Consider the following 18,628-nt stretch of genomic DNA (forward strand, 5'->3'; position numbering starts at 1 on the left):
CCTTGCTCTTTTCTTCCCTCTGCTGGGACCCTGTTTCCCCCCATATCTTGTGGCTACCCCACCTTCCTCAGATCCTTACTCAAATGTCATCTTCTCAGTGAGACTTTCCTTAGTCCTCATTCCAATGTTGCAATCCTCTCTCCCACCTCCCTTGTCCTTATTCATTCCCTGATTATTTTGTTTCCTAGCTCTCATCGTTACCTCACATGCCCTATGGTTTACTTACATATTTTGTCCATTATATGTCTGCCCCCTCCCATTAGAATATAAGTTCCATAAGGATTGAATTTTTTAAACTGCTGTATACCCAGTACCACAAACAGTTCATGGAAATGCCTTCAACGTATACAGTGATGTATGTCAATTATTTCTCAATAAAACTGGGGGAAAGAGGTTGAAAAACTGAAACAGTTCATGGAACATAGTAGGTGCTCGATGAATATTTAATGCATGAATGGATGAATATATGAATGAAGAAAGATTTGCATTGAAGTGTGATATTCATCAACGGGCAGTTTTGTAGTGTCTACTAGGTGTCAGAGACTTGCTAGTCATTGGGATCATACCTGAGAAAAAGACTGCTTCGAATTAAAGTCTAGTGTAGGGCTTCCCTGGTGGTGCAGTGGTTGAGAGTCCGCCTGCCGATGCAGGGGACAGGGGTTCGTGCCCCGGTCCGGGAAGATCCCGCATGCCGCGGAGCGGCTGGGCCCGTGAACCATGACTGCTGAGCCTGCGTGTCCGGAGCCTGTACTCTGCAACGGGAGAGGCCACAACAGTGAGAGGCCCGCGTACCGCAAAAAAAAAACAACAACAAAAGAAACAAGTCTAGTGTAGGGCAAGAGGAATGAGGAAACTGATCAAAAACAAACAAATGAACAGAGAAAACAACCAGGAAGTATAGGGTGCATATGGAAACTCATGACAGGAATGAGAGAGCTTGTAAAAGATTCTAGACATGGGGTGTGTAAGCTGTCATCTGAAAGTTCAGGAAAGAGCAAGGAACTAGATGAAGGAGGTGGAGTGTGGGGAGAGCTGAGAAGTTGCCAAATCTGTTAGGCTAAGGTTAACCCTAACTGAGGAAGTGGTTGTGTTGATTTATCATAACAAGCAAGCCAGGGCACTACAAAAAGAGCAGACAGCTCAAGTGAATTAAAAACAATCCAAGGCATTCTGCCAAGTCCTATTAAATCTGTTTCATTGACAATACAGAATAAAGAGTGAATGACGTGGCCTTGTTATGTTTCAAGATATGGGAGGAGAAATCGTGCAGCTTTCCTTTTCACAAGACTACGAGAAGAAAAAAAACCCAGATGACAGGCTGTGCTGTGTTTGACATCAATGAGTGGGTGTTTCTGTTGTTTTTGATATTCAGCATCTATTCACCCTTCTTCTGATTTGAAAACACGTTAGGGAGACAAACGCCTTCCTAGGAAAACAAGTACACCCTGAGCTTCCCGGTGATACTCAGAGCCTCATGGCTGCCATGGATGCATGCCCAAGAACGTGTTTCCAGAAGTTCTCACGCTGGACCACAAACCCTCTGTGAGAACAAGTTGAGTCTGTCAACTCTGGGCCAGCACAGAGTGGGAACCCATTAACTGTCTGCTGCCTAAGGACGTAGAGGTAGTGTTGGTAGGACAGGCTTGAAATGAGATTGTCTCAGTTCAAAACCCTTCTTGATTAACTAACCATGGCCAAATTGCTTACCTTTCTAAGCCTCTGATTCCTCATCTGCAATATGGAAATACTAAAATATTTACATGATGACAATATTGTAGGCTATTGTACACAAAGGATTCAACACTAATTGATGTTAGTAATTATTACTGAAGGAGGAAAAAGAAGAATTATGTAATTAATCATAGCCTCTCCGCTCCCCTCCCTTCAACACTGCACTTTACTTCTCAGATGAACAACAGATGCCCACTCATGGGTGGGTTTTAGCTGGTGAATCTGATGGAGAGGGAGTTGTTCATTCTGCAGGCATTGCTTGAGTGCCAACTGCATACTAGGCATTGTCCTGGTGCTAGGACAAAACATAAGCTCTTGTGGAGCCGGGCTTCTGGTGAGAGGCGTGGGAAGAGGAGGAAGCCCCTTTTCTACAGGCTGTATCGCGCGGAAGTTGGCTGCTCTTTGCTTTATGCGTACACTCCCAGGTTCTTACAGCCAGCCTAAACACTGGGAGAGTACCGGATAAGATGCCCAGCTCAAAGAGCTACCTAGGGATGGAGAGTTGGGATTTGAGCCTGGGCTTAGGGTTTTGGGAAAGGATATATGGCCTGGCAGGGACCACATTTGCACAGTGAGGAGGAAAGAGCAGAAATTTGAATATATATATATATATATATATATATATATATAAAATATATTATAACTACTTTTAAAGCTGTCAGAGATTAGAAAAAAAGGCTGGAAGGAGAAATACCAAAATGCTAATGGTAGTTGGGTTAGGGTTTTGGAATGGAAGTAGAGGCAATGTTCTTCTTTTCTCTATTCCCAGTTGTTTAAATGTGATTGTATTACTTGCATGATTTAAAAATGACTCATGAAGCTGACCAAGGAAAATAAGAGCTTGAAACCCACATTCTAGGACCAGCACTTCCACTAACCAGGTGTGTGGCCTGGGGGTGGTCACTCCTCTGGTGCCCCAGACATTCCATCGTCTGCCCCCAGTTTGCCCTACAGTTCTGTTTCCATGTCTCTCTCCCTTTTGCAAATCTGCCTTGCCCTTCCACAGACTCATCTAGTGTCACTGTCTCTCCAAAGCCTTCCGAAAATCTATTCTGACTCACCGCCATCCTTCCTGTCCTCACGCAGCTCCCCCATTATTAGTGCTTCTTTGTTGAATCCTTGCTAAGGGGTCACTCAGCTATTCTCTCTATATGTCACCTGATTCAATGCTCAAAATAATTCAGTGATGCACGTAGATATTTTTAAGCCAACTCTACAGAAGATGAACTTGTCCTTCAGAGAAGTTTTCTTACTTGTCCATGTGGCAGGGATCACTCAGGTCTACCTGATCAGAGAGCCTGTGTTCTTTTTTTCTTTTTTTAAAATTAACTTTTTGATCATTATTTCTATTGTTATAACATTATGGTTGAAGTATATGGGCAATTAAATTTCCACTTCAGGAAATATGTTGAAGCTTTTTTTTTTTAATTGAAATACAGTTGATTTACAATTCTGTGTTAGTTTCAGGTGTATAGCAAATTGATTCGGTTATATATATGTATTTTTTTCAGATTATTTTCCATTATAGGTTATTACCACGTATTGAATATTGTTCCCTGTGTTAATGGTTAATCCTCATTGCTTATCTATTTTATATATACGTAAGTACGTATTTGTTAATCTGTAACAGTATGTATCTGCTAATCCCATACTACTAATTCATCTCTCCCCCTCCCTTTCCCCTTTGGTAACCATAAGTTTTGTTTTCTATGTCTTAATTCCTGCAGACCTAGTCTCAAGCAAAACCCTGGTCTAGTTGGAGAGGACACCTTGAAGAAATTCTCTGGTCTGGGTGATCCACACCGGAGATTTTGTGTTCTGTATTGTCCCAGGAGATCCACTGGCATCTGTGTTCTTCTGCTGGGAAAGTGTACAACTTGGAGACCTAACTCAGTTTGGGAGCTCAGTGGGGTCAGGAAAGGCTTTCTGAGGAAGTCACGTTGAAGGAACTCAGCAGGGGTTGGGTAGGGGTGGGAAGGTAACGGCATCTGTGAAGGCCCAGCATCAGGGAAGAGCTTGGGTTGGCTGGAGACAGAGAGAAGGGCCCCAGGACAGGAGTGCCATAGGGGCTGGGGGGCGAGGTGCCCTTGGAGGCTGGAGGCTTCCATGCCTGCTTTCTGTGAATAGAGCAAGTGGGAGTTGGGGTGGGTAAAGTAACCAGAGTTAGGTTTCAAAAACTACATCTTCACAAAGCGTGGCTTAAAAGAAGGAAACCCTCGCTGACTGGCTTTTCTTTAGCTTCCTGACCCCTTAACAACACCCTGGGAACCTCTGATGTCCCCACCCCATCCTCCCTCCTGGTCTCCTGAGCTGCACTGGCCCCACCCACTCTCAGCAGGTGACTTTCTCTATTCACTGAGAAGCAGTCAGAAGCCACCGTCCACACGTAGTTGCTGTCAGCAAATCCACCAGCCCTCCTCCCCTAAAGCTATGTCCTCCACCTTCCTTCCATGAGGGCTGGAGCACCTGCCACACCAGCTCGTGCCTGGGATTCCTCTCACCTACATGCGAGCTCTTCCGCTACAGCAATTTCCCCTCTTCTGCATTATCAGTTGTTGCCTGTCCACTGGGTTACCCTGTCATCCTTCAAACATATTATACAGGTCTCTGCTCAATATCAAGTCCTCAGTTCCTTTTGACAAAAAAGGCTCTTCCAAAAAAAGTCAGCCAACTTACTGAAGCCACCTTCTCTTCTCACATACTCTCATCAACCTACTCGCATCCGGCTTTGTCCTGGACCTTCCTCTAAAACTGCTCCTGCCAGCTGCTCCAGTAACTCCCAAGTGGCCCTCCCTCTGGTGTCAGGGGTCTCTCTGCCCAGTTCTCTTTGCAGGAGCTCTCCTCATCTTTCTGATCTCTCTGCACACATGCCCCATGGTGGAAACCTTTCCTTCTGTGTCCGCAGACACTTTCTACATGATCTCATGTATCCTCTTGGCTTTAAAAACTAACTATATGAGAAAGGCTCCCATATTTATGTCTCCAGGGTTGAACCCTTGCCTGAATACCAGATATTTATACCCAATTAGCTATCGATGTCTCCTCTTGGGGATCTAATAGGCATCTCAAACTTAACACCTCCAAAACCAAATTCTTTCTTCACACCTTTTCCCCCAAACCAAATCTATTTCACCCCTAGTTCTCCCTTTGCTATACAGGGCAATGCTGTCCTTTCTCTGGTCAGTTACTCAAGCCAAAATTCCATCTTAGACCCCTCTCTTTCTGGTAAACCCCACATCCAACTCATCGGTAAATGCCGTTGCTTATGCTTTCAAACTACATCAAGAATCAACTTCCTTTTTTCTTTGCTGCTTTTGTTACTATTCTCCTGGTTAAAGTCATCATAACTGGTCTCCATCTTTCTCTCCTTGCTTTCTCACAATTTATTCTCAATGCAGAAGCCAGATTGAGCCTTTAAAATGTCATGCCTGATCAAGTCAATCAGTGACCTTGAATAGGTTAAAAATAAAATTCACAGTCCAAGAAGTCCTATCTTGTCCTACAGGGCCATGGGTGACCTGGCCTCCTCTTACCCTCTGAACTTCTCTCCTGTTCTGCCTCCCTCACTCTTGCATCCCAGCTCCAATGGCATCCTTGCTGCTTCTGGAACAGGCCAAGGGCTTTTCTGCTTCAGGGCATTTGCACCTGCTCTCCCCTCTGTCTGGAAATTGTTTGCCCCAGGAAGTCTCTTGGCTTGATCTTCCACTTGCCTTAGGTCTCTGCTGAAATGTCACAGATGCTCCTAGTGCTAGGAAACCTTGAGAGAGGCAATGTAGGGGGCATCTGGGAAAAGCTACTGGATTATTTATTGAACCACTACTTTGAGTACTTACTGCATGACAGACACTTCCAAGCAACACCTCATGGATTACAAAACTGCATCCCCTCCACAGCCTCAGGGAGCAGGTAGGAATAGCTAACACTTAGTGAGTGCTTACCATGTGCCAGGCTAAACACTTCGTAAATATGAGCTCATTTAATCCTCATAACAGCCCCATGAAGTGAGTACTGCTATGGTGTCCACTTTACATCTGAAGCACAGAGAGGTCAAGTAACTTACCCCACATCACCCAGCCAGAGCTCAGTTTGAACCCATAGCTTAATCTGATGCCGATGGAGAGAAGGCTTAAGTAGAGCCTTTACAGGGCGCTGAGCAGGTATTCCTCAACATTATAAGTAGAGGTAGAGCCTTCCTTTGCGGGCAGAAGGCATTGCATGTACACAGGTATGGAGGCAGACAGTCGCCTTGACACTGTCCAGGAAGCAGGTGTGGGTAAAGTGTAAAGTGCGGCTTGATAAAGGGAGCCGACTGAGGAGTATAAGGCTGTATTCTGTCTGTTCTTTGAGTGCCTGCCAAGTAAGGTCAAACTGATGGCTCTCTGCTCAGGAGTTGGGAAGTGAACGGCTGTAGTAGGTGCTGAAGGCTTTATTATTATTATTATTATTATTATTATTATTATTTGACATCTTTATTGGAGTATAATTGCTTTACAATGGTGTGTTAGTTTCTGCTTTATAACAAAGTGAATCAGTTATACATATACATATGTTCCCATATTTCTTCCCTCTTGCGTCTTCCTCCCTCCCACCCTCCCTATCCCACCCCTCTAGGTGGTCACGAAGGCTTTTTAAGACCTTGAAATCCTTGCTGGTCGAGCGACCGCGATCGAAGAATTTTGAAGGAGGGGATGGGGGTGGGAAAGGAAGCGGAGAAAAGGCAAGTGAGAGATAAAGGGGAAGTGCAGTTTCAGAACCGAGCTAGCTCTCTCCTCCCTGCCTGCCCAGCCTCCAGCAGCCTCTTCTCCAACTTCCCCACGGGTGACCCGCGTTGGACCCCATGGCCGACCGCAGACCCAAGAAAGCCAAGATCTGTCTCTGCATGTTTCTATGTCTTCTGGTGGGGGGGGTCATCGCGGTGGTGGTCGGAGTCCGGATGTGGCGCCGCTCGTCCGAGCACATGAAGTGGAATGGGACGGGCACCACTGCCCATTTTCAAGAAATCGTCCTGGAGCGATGCTACAACTACATGCAGTTGGTGCAGCCGGAGTTCAGGTGAGTTGGCGTCTTTGGCGCATGGCGGGGCACCGCGCGCTGTGGTGACTGGGCACAGCTGGGCACAGCCGGACAGTGCGCTCCGAGTAGCCGTCTGGATTGCCTGAAACAAAGCACCGACTGTTCCGAGTCAGCTGAGAGCCCGCGGGGCAGTGCTGAGTAGGGAGTCCGGGCTCGAGAGTCCGTGCGCCAGTCCCCAGAGGTGCAGGCGGGCGGTGGCGAGCGCGCTGCTCCTTGGCCCTTGCGCTCAACTGGTGGACACTTGTCAGAGACGCCCGGAGCCCGGCCCCATTTGGGACCGCAGCCCCACTCGGCCAGGAAGCCGGGGAGTTGCTGGCGTTTCCTACATTTCATGGGGTTTGCGTTCGCCATCTCTGACCCAAAAGTGCCCCGGACAGTTACAGACACCTGGTGAAGTGGCTTGCGGAGCCTGAGGTGGGAGGATGGTGTCTGAAGGGCCCGATCACTGCAGTTAGTTTCATTCATTACTATAAAACAGCATCCCGAGTCTTTTTGTGCACCCTGAAATGAATGTGACCACAGCATCCAATAACAAACCAAAACAAAGCAGTAACAACTTAAAAAAATTTTAAAGATAAACACACGGTATAGCGCATCTGCTTAATGAATCCGTTCAGATTCTAAAAACACCTGCACCCAGAATCCTAAAAACACCACCCACATAAGTCTACAGAACTTTCCAGAAGGTTCCTCGGGGCCTCTCCCAGCTAGCTTCTAATCTCTCCCCATAGTGAAACGCTTTCTTGACTTCTATTCTCAGGGCTTGGTTTCACCCGGAAAACTCAGTTTTCGAAGTTGTACATAAAGCAGAATAAGCTGGGAAGTAAAGAGTTGCTTCTCAGGCTGCCAAAGGCGGGCAGGGGAGCCGCGATTTTCATCGTGTGCCTGAGATCAGTTCTGCCTCCAAACACCCGCGATCCCAGGGGATGAGCCCTGAGACGCACCAGGGAATTCCTAAATTTTATGTTTGTATCTCTTTTCTCTGACCCTAAAAAGCTTGGTTCCTAATAACATTAACATAATTATGTATTTGCTTTCATATATACAAATAATTATATGTATGTATTTTTATTATTATTACTAACAAAATATCTAAATGTCTTTATGGTTCTTTTTGTCCTTAGGATATAGGATACATCCACTAGTGATGAATAGTGATGTATAAAGCATGTACCACTGTCTGACACCTTATTAAAGGGATCCTTCTGGCTGCTGGGTTGAAAATAGATGGTAGTGGGGCAAGGACAGAAGCATGGAGGCCATTTAGAGTTCTTGTAGCAGTTCAGGTGAGAGGTGACTGCGACTTGGATAGTGATGGATGGTGATGAGAAGGGGAAATATTCTGGATACATTTTGAAAGTAGATTCCATGTGATTTGCTATGGACTTGTGTATGGGATGGTAGAGAAAAAGAAGAAACAACAAAAACTCCAAGATTTGTGGGCTGAGTTACCAGAAAAATGAATTTCCATTTATCAAAAAGGGAAAGACTGGGATGAAGCAAGTTGGGAAAGGAACCACCGGTCTGGCTTTGTACATATTAGTTTTGCAATGTCCATTGTCATTCAAGTGCAGATATTGAATAGGAAGCTGGTTTCTATGAGTCTAGGGTACTAGGGAGAGGTCTGGGCTGGAGATATAAATGTGGAAGTCAACTGTGCATAAAAATTCAAGCAGATGTTTTATAAGGAGGAAGTGTTAATTGTCTTATTCAAGTGATTCTGACTGGTTAAGTAAGATGAAAACTGAAAATTGACCAATGGATTGATGACTTTGACAAGATCAGTTTTAGAAGAGTGGTCATGGTGAAAGCCTGTCTGGAATGGATTCAAGAAAAAGATGGGAAGAGAGGGATTGGAGACTGTACATAGACAGCTCTCACCAGGGGTCTTGCTGGAAAGGAGAGCAGAAATAGTGTGCTGGTTGGATGGATAAGGAGGGATTCAAGATGGAAGAAATTGGAGTTTGAGAGCCAGCTTCTTTAAAGTCCACTGAGAAGTTGTCTAAGTAAAGAATGCTTCCTGGGCTTCCCTGGTGGTGCAGTGGTTAGGAATCTGCCTGCCAGGGCAGCGGACACAGGTTTGATCCCTGGTCCTGGAAGATCCCACATGCTGCGGAGCAACTAAGCCAATGTGCCACAACTACTGAGCCTGCGCTCTAGAGCCTGCGAGCCACAACTACTAAGCCCACGTGCCACAGCTACTGAAGCCTGTGCACCCAGAGCCCTTGCTCCTCAACAAGGGAAGCCACCGTGATGAGAAGCCCGTGCACCACAACGAAGAGTAGTCCCTACTTGCAGCAACTAGAGAAAGCCCAACTAGAGAAAGCCTGCATGTGACAATGAAGACCCAATGCAGCCAAAAATAAAATAAGTAAATTTATATATATGAAAAAAAGAATGCTTCTAGATTTCTACAGTTTCCTAAGGTCTTTGACAATTGTCCTACCAATATCAAATTCAGCAACATTTTTAAAGTGACTCACCTGGGTCATTTTTACCAAAAAATTCAACTTAGTTTTCATAGAAAACATGTTTTTTTCTTTTTCCACTTATCCAATTTATTTATGAACAACTTAATGAAAGCATATAATTAAAGCAAAAACAACAAGCATAAACATATTCAAGAATAGGTAAATAAACAACCAAGTGAATGAAAATGAAAGTTCTTGGGGAGATAGGCAACTTGTACAGAGAGAACAGAAAGTGGTTCAGTTAAATACTGGTCAGTTAAGAGATTTTTTGCAATAAATGAATTTCGAAGTGGTCATGCATTTTTTCTTGCCGTTAAAGATCTATTTCTTGCCTTAGACCTAGATCAGGTTAGAAAACAACCAGGACAAAATTTTCTTTAAATGAACTGTGGTGGAAAGAACAGATGCAATATGGTGAGAACAAAACAGGAAACTGAATGAGAGATGAATCAAGAATTGTTTTCCTCTGTGTGTGTGTGTGTGTGTGTGTGTGTGTGTGTGTGTTTCAAAGACTAAGGGCTTGGAAGGGAAGAATTGATTATATCCACGAGTTTTCATAGTTGATATGAGTGGGGAATGGGGGCTCATCTTTTTCAAAAAAATATCACCAGTAAATACCTGCTCTGGAAGTGGGGGCATGATGAGAATCTTGTTATTAAAGACAAAAAGTAAAGTGAAAACTGAGGTCAGAAACTTGAAGAATAAATAGAGCATGAGAATAACATTCTTTTTTCTTCCAATGACATTTTTTTCTAATTATAAAAGTAAAACATGCCCATTTTAGAATACTTGGAAAAATATTTTTAAAATATAGTGAAGAAAACAAAATCACTTAATCCCCCTAGTGGAATTCTAAATAGTGGGGCATACCACAATTAAAAAAAAAAAGTAAGGAGCTTCACAAAAGGAGGCTATATACCTGCTTAAATGAATGGCTTCAGCTTAGTAGTTTTATAGACATAATTCAAATTTCTTCCATAATGAGGCATTTCAAGAATTGCTAAATTTAATTCTCCACTTCTTACCTGCTGTATCAAACATGACATATCCACATAGCAGAAAGTTGCCTACATCTTTAGTCTTTGGATGTTTTGAAACAATTAGTAAAGCTTGATTTGAAGAGATATTAACAATTCCCCCAATGCAGTTACTTGGCCATGGTCCATATTTGTCTTGATATAGTTCAAAGGTTTGTTTTCTCTTATTATGACTAACAAGCAAATGTTATAAAGTCATTTCTGGTTTTGGTACCTCATGGTGTAAATATTGTGAAATTCATAATAAAATTGCTTCCTGCATTATCTTGGTTTCTAGGAGTAGACATCTGTTTATGAATTAAGTTGTCTAGAGCAGTAATGAAATCTCCTTGGGGATTCTTTAAGAGTAAAGAAAGACAGAAGACATACAGTTGAAACTGGGAGAGATTTAAAACTACAAAGGAGTATGTGAGACTTAGATGAAAGACAATTAATCGCATTTTGGGGATCTGATTTCATGTTTTAATACTTCTTGGTAAAAATTTTAAAAGGTGCTTTGGAAACCAAGGTTATGAACATATCCCTTTTTTTTTTTTTTTTTTTTTTTTTGCCGTTTTGCGGGCCTCTCACCGCTGTGGCCTCTCCCGCTGCGGAGCACAGGCTCCGAACGCGCAGGCTCAGCGGCCATGGCTCACGGGCCCAGCCGCTCCGCGGCATGTGGGATCCTGCCGGACCAGGTCACGAACCCGCGTCCCCTGCATCGGCAGGCGGACTCCCAACCATGGCGCCACCTGGGAAGCCCGAACATATCCCTTTACAGCTAAAAATTGTACTTTTTGTATTTGACAGGTCTAGTTTTCTTCATTCTTCCCATTCAAGGGACTACTTTCTCCTTCTTCAATATTCCTTATTGCCCTGGTCATATCTCCTCTCCATTCTTTTCTTAAAAATTTAAACATGTTAAATTATGAAAATGTTAAATGCACTGAAATATTCATAGAACAATGTTACAACTAGCCATTTACACATCGTGCAGAATTAACAGACAATAAAACTTTTGTCATATTTCTGTCAGATCTTTTATTCCCTAGTTTTTAAAGAAATAACATGCTATAGATAAAAATCAAAATACCTCTTCCCTCAATTTTCTTTTCTTCTTTCTCAGAGGCAAATACTACTTGTTTCACTTGTATCTTTCTAGAAATGTTCTCTGACTGTATAAGCATATATTCATATATTCTTCTTTTCTATACACATCCTCTCTTCTCTGTCTCACTTTTTTTCCACTTAACAGTTTATCTTGATTATCAATGTAGTTCTGTCTCATTCTAATAATATTCCCCTGTCTAGATTTACCATATTCTAGACTTGTACTGATGGACATTTAGGTTGTTTTAAAACTTTTGCAATATATTGCAAACCATGCTGCAATAAAATACTTGGAGATGTAAGATAGAATCCTAGAAGCAGAATCACTAAGTCAAAAAATATACCATTTTACATTTTGAAAACATAGCCAGATTTCTCTTTATGAGGCAATTCTCTTCATGAGGCAATGAGAGTTTATTTCCTCATACGTTCACTACACAAGATGTTTTCAAACTTTCTGATTTTTGCCAATCTGATAAGGGAAGATGTTACTGAATTTTAATTTTAATTTGTATTTATTTTGTGTTTTTGCCCTGTAGAATAACCTTTGCTTTTTCCACTTATCAATAGGTTTTGGTGATTTCGATTACATTATTTTAGAGATTTATTCATGTTGCTATATGAGCATTAGTTCATTAATTTTAACTGCTGTGTAGTACCCTGCTGAATGATCGTAACCTACACTTATTAACAGATTCCCTTATTCTCAGTTTTTGCTGACATACACAATGCTAAAACATACATGTCTACTTGCGCTTATGATTTTTTTCTAAGATGTTTACCTAGAGGCAGAATTCCAAATTCATAGAGTATGTAATTTTCACCTTTACTGGGTGTATTAATTTGCTAGAGCTGTCATAACAAAATACCACAAACTGGGTGGCTTAAACAGTGGACATTTATTGTCTCACACTTCTGGAGGCCAGAAGTCTGAAATCAAGGTGTCAGAAGTGTTGGCTCTTTCTGAGGGCTGTGAGGAAGACTCTGTTACCTGACTCTCTCATTTCTAGAAGCCTCGGGCATTCCTTGCCTAGCAGATGATGTTCTTTCTGTGTCTTCACATGTTCTTCCTTCTGTGTGTGTCTGTCTCTGGGTCCAAGTTTCCTCCTTTTCTAAGGACACTGGTCATATTGGATTAAGGGTCACCCTTACTCTCATCTTAACCTGATCTTCTGCAAAGATCTTATTTCCAAATAAGGTCACATTCTGAGGGACTGGGAGTTAGGACTTCAACATCTTTTAGGGGACACAATTTAGCCCATAACAATGGGTGTACCAATTAAGATGCTTTTGGCTGCAAGTAAAAGAATACTCAACTATAAGAGGTTTAAAGCAAGAGATTTTTTATATATACACATGACAAGATATAGAATTGGGGTGGTCCTTGGTAGATTCAGCAGCTCACTGATGGCCCAGGACCTTTCACTCCTCCATCTCCCTAGGGTGGCTTTCATCCTTGAGCTTCTTGTCACAAGGTGGCATCTGCAGTTCCAGGCATTATGTCCTTAGAGAGTGATACCCAGGAACAGAGAGCAGGAGGATGGGCAAGAGTGCCCTCCTTGCAAGTCTCTTTATCAGGGACTAGCATCTTTCCCAGAAGCCCTTCCTCAACTGCCTCTGTGCTTCCCCTTGAATCTCATTAGCCAGAATTGGCTCACATGGCTGCCCAAACTGTAGAGGAGGCTTGTGAAGTGAGTATTTGATATTTGGAATCACTATAATAGGAGACATGCTTTGTCAGTAGGGAAGAAGGGTGAGGAATATCTATTTGGGTTGGGAAGCAACAGTGTCTGCCACATTACATATGGCAAAACAGGTCTCCAACTCTGTGGTATCAACTTCCTTTCACAAAAGCAGTGTGAATTTACTGTTTGTTACTGTACCTCCTCACCAGCACTTGGAATTGTCAAACAATTTTACTCATCTCTTTGTGGCTCTAATTTTTGTTTCCCTGATTACTAACATAACTGATCATTTTTTAATGTGTTTATTGGTATTCTGGTTTCTTTTGTGAAATGCCTGTTTTTGTCTTTTGACTGTTTTTGTATTGAATTGTTTTTCTTCTTTATACATTCAGGATTCTAATTTTTTGTCAGTTATGTGGATTGCAAATATGTTCTCCCAATCTGTGGTTTGACTCTTGACTTTATTTATTGGGTCCTTTGTCTTACTGAAGATTTTAATGTAATCATATTTATCTTTTATAGTTGTGCCTTTTGTGTGTTATTTAAGAACTTATTTTCTACCAGAGGCAACAAAAGTGTCACATATAATCTAAAAATATTAAATGTTTGATTTTCATTAAGCATTTTATCCATATGGAATATATTTTTGTGTGTGGTATAAAGTAGGTACCTAATTTCATTTTTTTCCCTACAGATGGATAGTCAGTTGTGCGAGTACCAATTATCAAATAATCCATCCTTTATCAAGGGCTTTATAATGCCATTTCTGTTGCATATCAGGTTTATCAGTTCACTTCTGGGCTCTAATCTGTTTTATGATCTATTTTTCTCTATACCACTCTACATTGTTTAAATTACTAATGTCTTGACATTGAGTAGGGTACTTCTACCTTCTGTTAGTAGACATTATTTTACATTTTTTTGGAAGTTTATATAAACAGAATCACGTACTACATACTCTTTTGTCTCTGGCTTCTTTCATGGTTTTGGCATAATATATTTGAATTCACCCATGTTGTTGTATGTATTAATAGTTCCTTCCCTTTTATTGATGAATAGTAGTCCATTGTTTGTATATACCACAAGTTGTTTATCCGTTCATCTGTTGATGGGCATTTGGCTTATATTCACTTTTTGGATACAGTATTATGAATAAAGCTCCTATGAATATTAGTGTACAAGTTACTGTGTGGACATGTGGTTTCATTTTTCCTGGGTAAATGTCCAAAAAATGAAATAGCTGAACCATGTAGTTTAGCTATTTAAGAAACTACTAAACTGTTTCACAAGGTAATTGTATAGTTTTATGTGTTCATTATCAGGGTATGAATATTCTAGTTGTTACTCTTCCTTGCTAGAAGTGTTCTGATGGGTTTGCAGTGGTTTTTTTTTTTTTTTTCTTTTCCTCTGCGGTACGCAGGCCTCCTACTGCTGTGGCCTCTCCCGTTGCGGAGCACAGGCTCCGGATGCGCAGGCTCAGCGGCCATGGCTCACGGGCCCAGCCGCTCCGCGGCATGTGGGATCTTCCCGGACCGGGGCATGAACCCGTGTCCCCTGCATCAGCAGGTGGACTCTCAACCACTGCACCACCAGGGAAGCCCTGCATGGTATTTTAATGGTGGTTTTAATTTGCATTTTCCTCATGGCTAATGATGTTGAACATTATCTCATGGGCTTATTGAAGCATGTATTCAAATCTTTTCCCAATCTTAAAAAAAAATTAGGTTTTAGTTCTTATCATTGAGTTGTAGGTGGTTTATATATTCTGAATACAAGTCTTTTATCAGATGTATCCTGAAAATATTTACCTCCACTTTATGACTTGCCTTTTCATCTTCTTAAATGGAGTCTTTTAAAAAACAAAGTTTGTTTTTTAAATCTTTATACGGTCCAACTTGTTCATTTTTTCTTATATAACTGTGCTTTAGGTCTTTGATCCATTTCTAGTTAATTTTGTGTATGGTGTGAAATAAGGGTCAATTTCATTTTTTTTCACATATGAAAAACCTATTTGCTGTAGTATCATTTATTGACAAAGCTTTCTCTTCCCCACTGAATCTCTTTGACTCCTTTCCTGAAAGTCAGTTGACCATGTCTGAGTCAATTCCAGGTGCCATAACAGAACACCACAGACTGGGTGGCTTATGAACAACAGAAATTTATTTCTCACAGTTCTGGAGGCTGAAAGTCCAAGATCAAGATGCCAGCAGATTCAGTGTCTGCTGAGAACCTACTTCCTAGTTCAAAGATGGCCACCTTCTCTCTGGGTCTTCACATGGAGGAAGGGAGGAGGGAGCTCTCTGGATCTCTTTTCTAAGGATGCTAATCCCATTCATGATGGCTCCACTCTCATAACCTAATTACCCCAAATGCCTCATCTCCAAATGCTATCACCTTGGGAAATAGATTTCAACTTACAAATTTTGGGGGACACAAAATTCACTCTACAGTACCATGTATGTATGGGTTTCTTTCTGAACTCTCTGTTCTATTTCCTTGATCTATAGCTACCCTTTCACAACTCTTATATTGTCTAGATCACTGAAGCTCTTTAGCAAGTCTTGAAGCCAAATAATATAAGTCCTCCAGCTTTTTTTTCCTTTGGTTGCTTTGGCTAGCTTGTATTTTCACATAAATTTTAGAATCAACTTGCCAGTATTTTTAACAAAGCATGCTGAAATTTTGATTTGTGATTTGCTAACATCTTAATATTGAGCCTTCCAACCCATGAATATGGGATATCTCTCTATTTCCTTAATCATTTTTTTTTTTTTTTCTTTTTGCGGTATGCGGGCCTCTCACTGTTGTGGCCTCTCCCGTTGCGGAGCACAGGCTCCGGACGCGCAGGCCCAGCGGCCATGGCCCACGAGCCCAGCCGCTCCGCGGCATATGGGATCCTCCCAGACCGGGGCACGAACCCGTATCCCCTGCATCGGCAGGCGGACTCTCAACCACTGCGCCACCAGGGAGGCCCTCCTTAATCATTTAAAAATTTCTCTCGGCAATGTTTTGTTTTCAGAGTACAAGTCTTGCATATAGTTTGTTAAATTTATGGCTCAATATTTCCCATTTTTGCACTCCTATAATTATATATATGTATATATCCCACTTTGATATAATATGTAGAATATAACTTTAATATATAGTATAGAATATGTAGCATTTCATATATAGCATATGTTATAATATATACTACATAGTATATTATGTATCCTGATCAATACCTCAACCCAAAGCCTTCTCAATCTCAGTTAAAGGCAACCCCATCCTTCCAGTGTCTCAGGCCCCAAGCCCTGGAATTATCATTGATTCCTTATTTCTCTAACACCATGCATCCTATCTGTTAGGAAATTTACAATGAATCAAGAATCTATCACTTCTCACCATCACCACTGCTACCACCCTGGTCCAAATCACCATGGGCACTTGCCCGGATTACTGGTCTACCGTTCTCTGCCTGTTCCCTCTTTCAGACTATATTCAACAAAGCAGTCAGAGAAATCTTTTGAAACTTAAGTAATATCATGTACCTCCTGTGCTCAGTATCCTCTATGGCTCCTCAGTTCACCATGAGTAGAAGCTTATGAAACTCTGCTCAGTGGGACAGCATCACTTTTCTGACCTCATTTCTATCTATTGTCCACCTTGCTCACTCTGCTCCAGCCACACTGGCTTCTCTACTGTTTCTTGAACACACCAGGCACTCGGGCTGTTGGGAAGGTTGTTTCTTCTGCCCAGAACGCTGTTTTCTTGGATGTCTGTATGACTAAGTTCTTTGCTTCCTTCAATTCTTTGCTGAAAGGTCATCTACTATCCTCCTTGTTTAATGCCAAAAACAGACACCTCCTCCCCCATAACCTCTGACACCCTTATCCTATTCTATTTTTCCTTTTTTTAATAGAATTTATAAATTTCTAGGATACTCTACAACATTCATTATCTTTATTGTCAGTCTTGCTGAAAATTGGTTTATTGTCAGTCTTGCTCTGGTAGAATGGAATTCTCACAGGACAGAGACCCTTGTGTATTTTGTTCACTGGTGTATATTACTTACTCATAAATGCGCCTGGAACATAGTATATGCTCAATAAATATTTGCCAGATTGATGAATCAATGATTTCTGAGCTTTCCTTCAGCCGGAAGAGTCTGATTTTAAGATCCTACTTAGGAAGTCCTAATTGCCTCAGTGAACCCTGACAATTACTCCCTTCTTCCACTAGGTGGCAGTCTTCACCTTCAATGCAGGCTTCCAGTAGCCTCAAATTTGAGACTTCATAGCTGAGTTAACCTGTGCGTTTTCTTTGGTACAAGACAAGCTGCCCCGCAGGACATAACAGCAGGAAAATTCACAGACTGAGTGTAATTACCCCTTGAGATTCAAGTGCTTTTAGGGAAGAGGATTTGGGATGTGAACACTTTCCCCAGGGAGCAACACATTACGAAGGTGATGTTGCTGCATTGATGGGGACTTTGAAATATAATTGTCATTTATGGGAAGGATGTAGGTTTAGAGAGAGGTGACATTACAGAGTTATGAAGCCTCAAGTAGGCTGACAACATACAAAATGGATTTAACCACCAAATATATCTTTTTTGGGGTTTTTTTTTGTTTGTTTTCTTCGCTTTAGCATAAGACTTTAACACTTTCTGCCCCATCCCCTCTTATTCCACTTACTTTCTGTCCCTATTCTGGTCTTCATATTCTCATGTGACCTACAGGGAAACGACAACCCCTCTGGGGTCTTGGGTCCTCCTTTCTGTTAGGACCCACTTCGTTCTGCGGATAGGTAGGGATGTGATTTAACATTTCCTGTGGGACGCAGCATTGCTTAGCAGAGGGAGCAGAGTTCAGACCTAAGGCAGCTGTGTCACTTGCTGACTGGCTTTGGGCAAGTTACTAAGCTCTGAGCCTCAGTAGCAGGGGATTGTACCCCTACTCCCCGTGGGGCTGGTGTGAGAGTTAAACTGGATGCATACAAGGTGAGCACCAAGCGCAGCGCCTGGGACACAGTGAGTGCTCTGTGGTGTTCATGCCCCCTCCTTCCTCCTTCTAGCATGACTTCTGGGCACAGGAGACAACCTACCAAGGTGGGTCAGAGGTAGGGAGAAGGGGTGGGAAGTGAACAGGAGGGAATACTCTCGGGGGATAGGTAACGGCATCTGCTGGAAGGAGCTGAGTGGGAGGAAGGGGGAGGACATCCCAGTGACCTTGAATCCTGATATCTGTGCCCAGCCTGCATGCATTGAGCCTCCAGGTCACCGGTTAAGGAGGCAAACAGAAAACAGCTGTCAGATTGAGCGTCCAGCTCAACACGGAAAGTTGCTTATTAACAAATCATGTCTTTCAGAAGCTGCTCCGGGAACTTGTCAGGCATAAACACTGATGAAGAGATGATGATTTTTACAGACCTTTCGATTCTGTAATGTCCCATTCAGACTGTGGGTTACCGTCAATACCTCCCCCAAACCCCAAGACCATCCACTACAATGTGGTTGAACAAGGTGGGTGTATTGCTCTTTACAAGAAGACTGAGCGCTCAC

General features: G+C 42.3%; 1 protein-coding gene across 1 annotated transcript in view; it reads left to right on the plus strand.

The window, feature by feature from the left end:
• Positions 1 to 6,568: 6,568 nt before the first annotated feature.
• The window catches only part of CD38 (CD38 molecule), a gene marked incomplete at its 5' end in the record, with an annotated part of 37,633 nt that continues 25,573 nt past the window's right edge, over positions 6,569 to 18,628 (plus strand). The window contains one exon of the mRNA XM_082603801.1: positions 6,569 to 6,783. Within this exon, the coding sequence (XP_082459927.1) occupies positions 6,569 to 6,783 (215 nt within the window). The remainder of the gene's footprint in view (positions 6,784 to 18,628) is intronic.

This window comes from Mesoplodon mirus, assembly GCF_964341445.2.
Source record: "Mesoplodon mirus genome assembly, chromosome: 2".
In the NCBI taxonomy this organism is placed as follows: Eukaryota; Metazoa; Chordata; class Mammalia; order Artiodactyla; family Ziphiidae; genus Mesoplodon; species Mesoplodon mirus.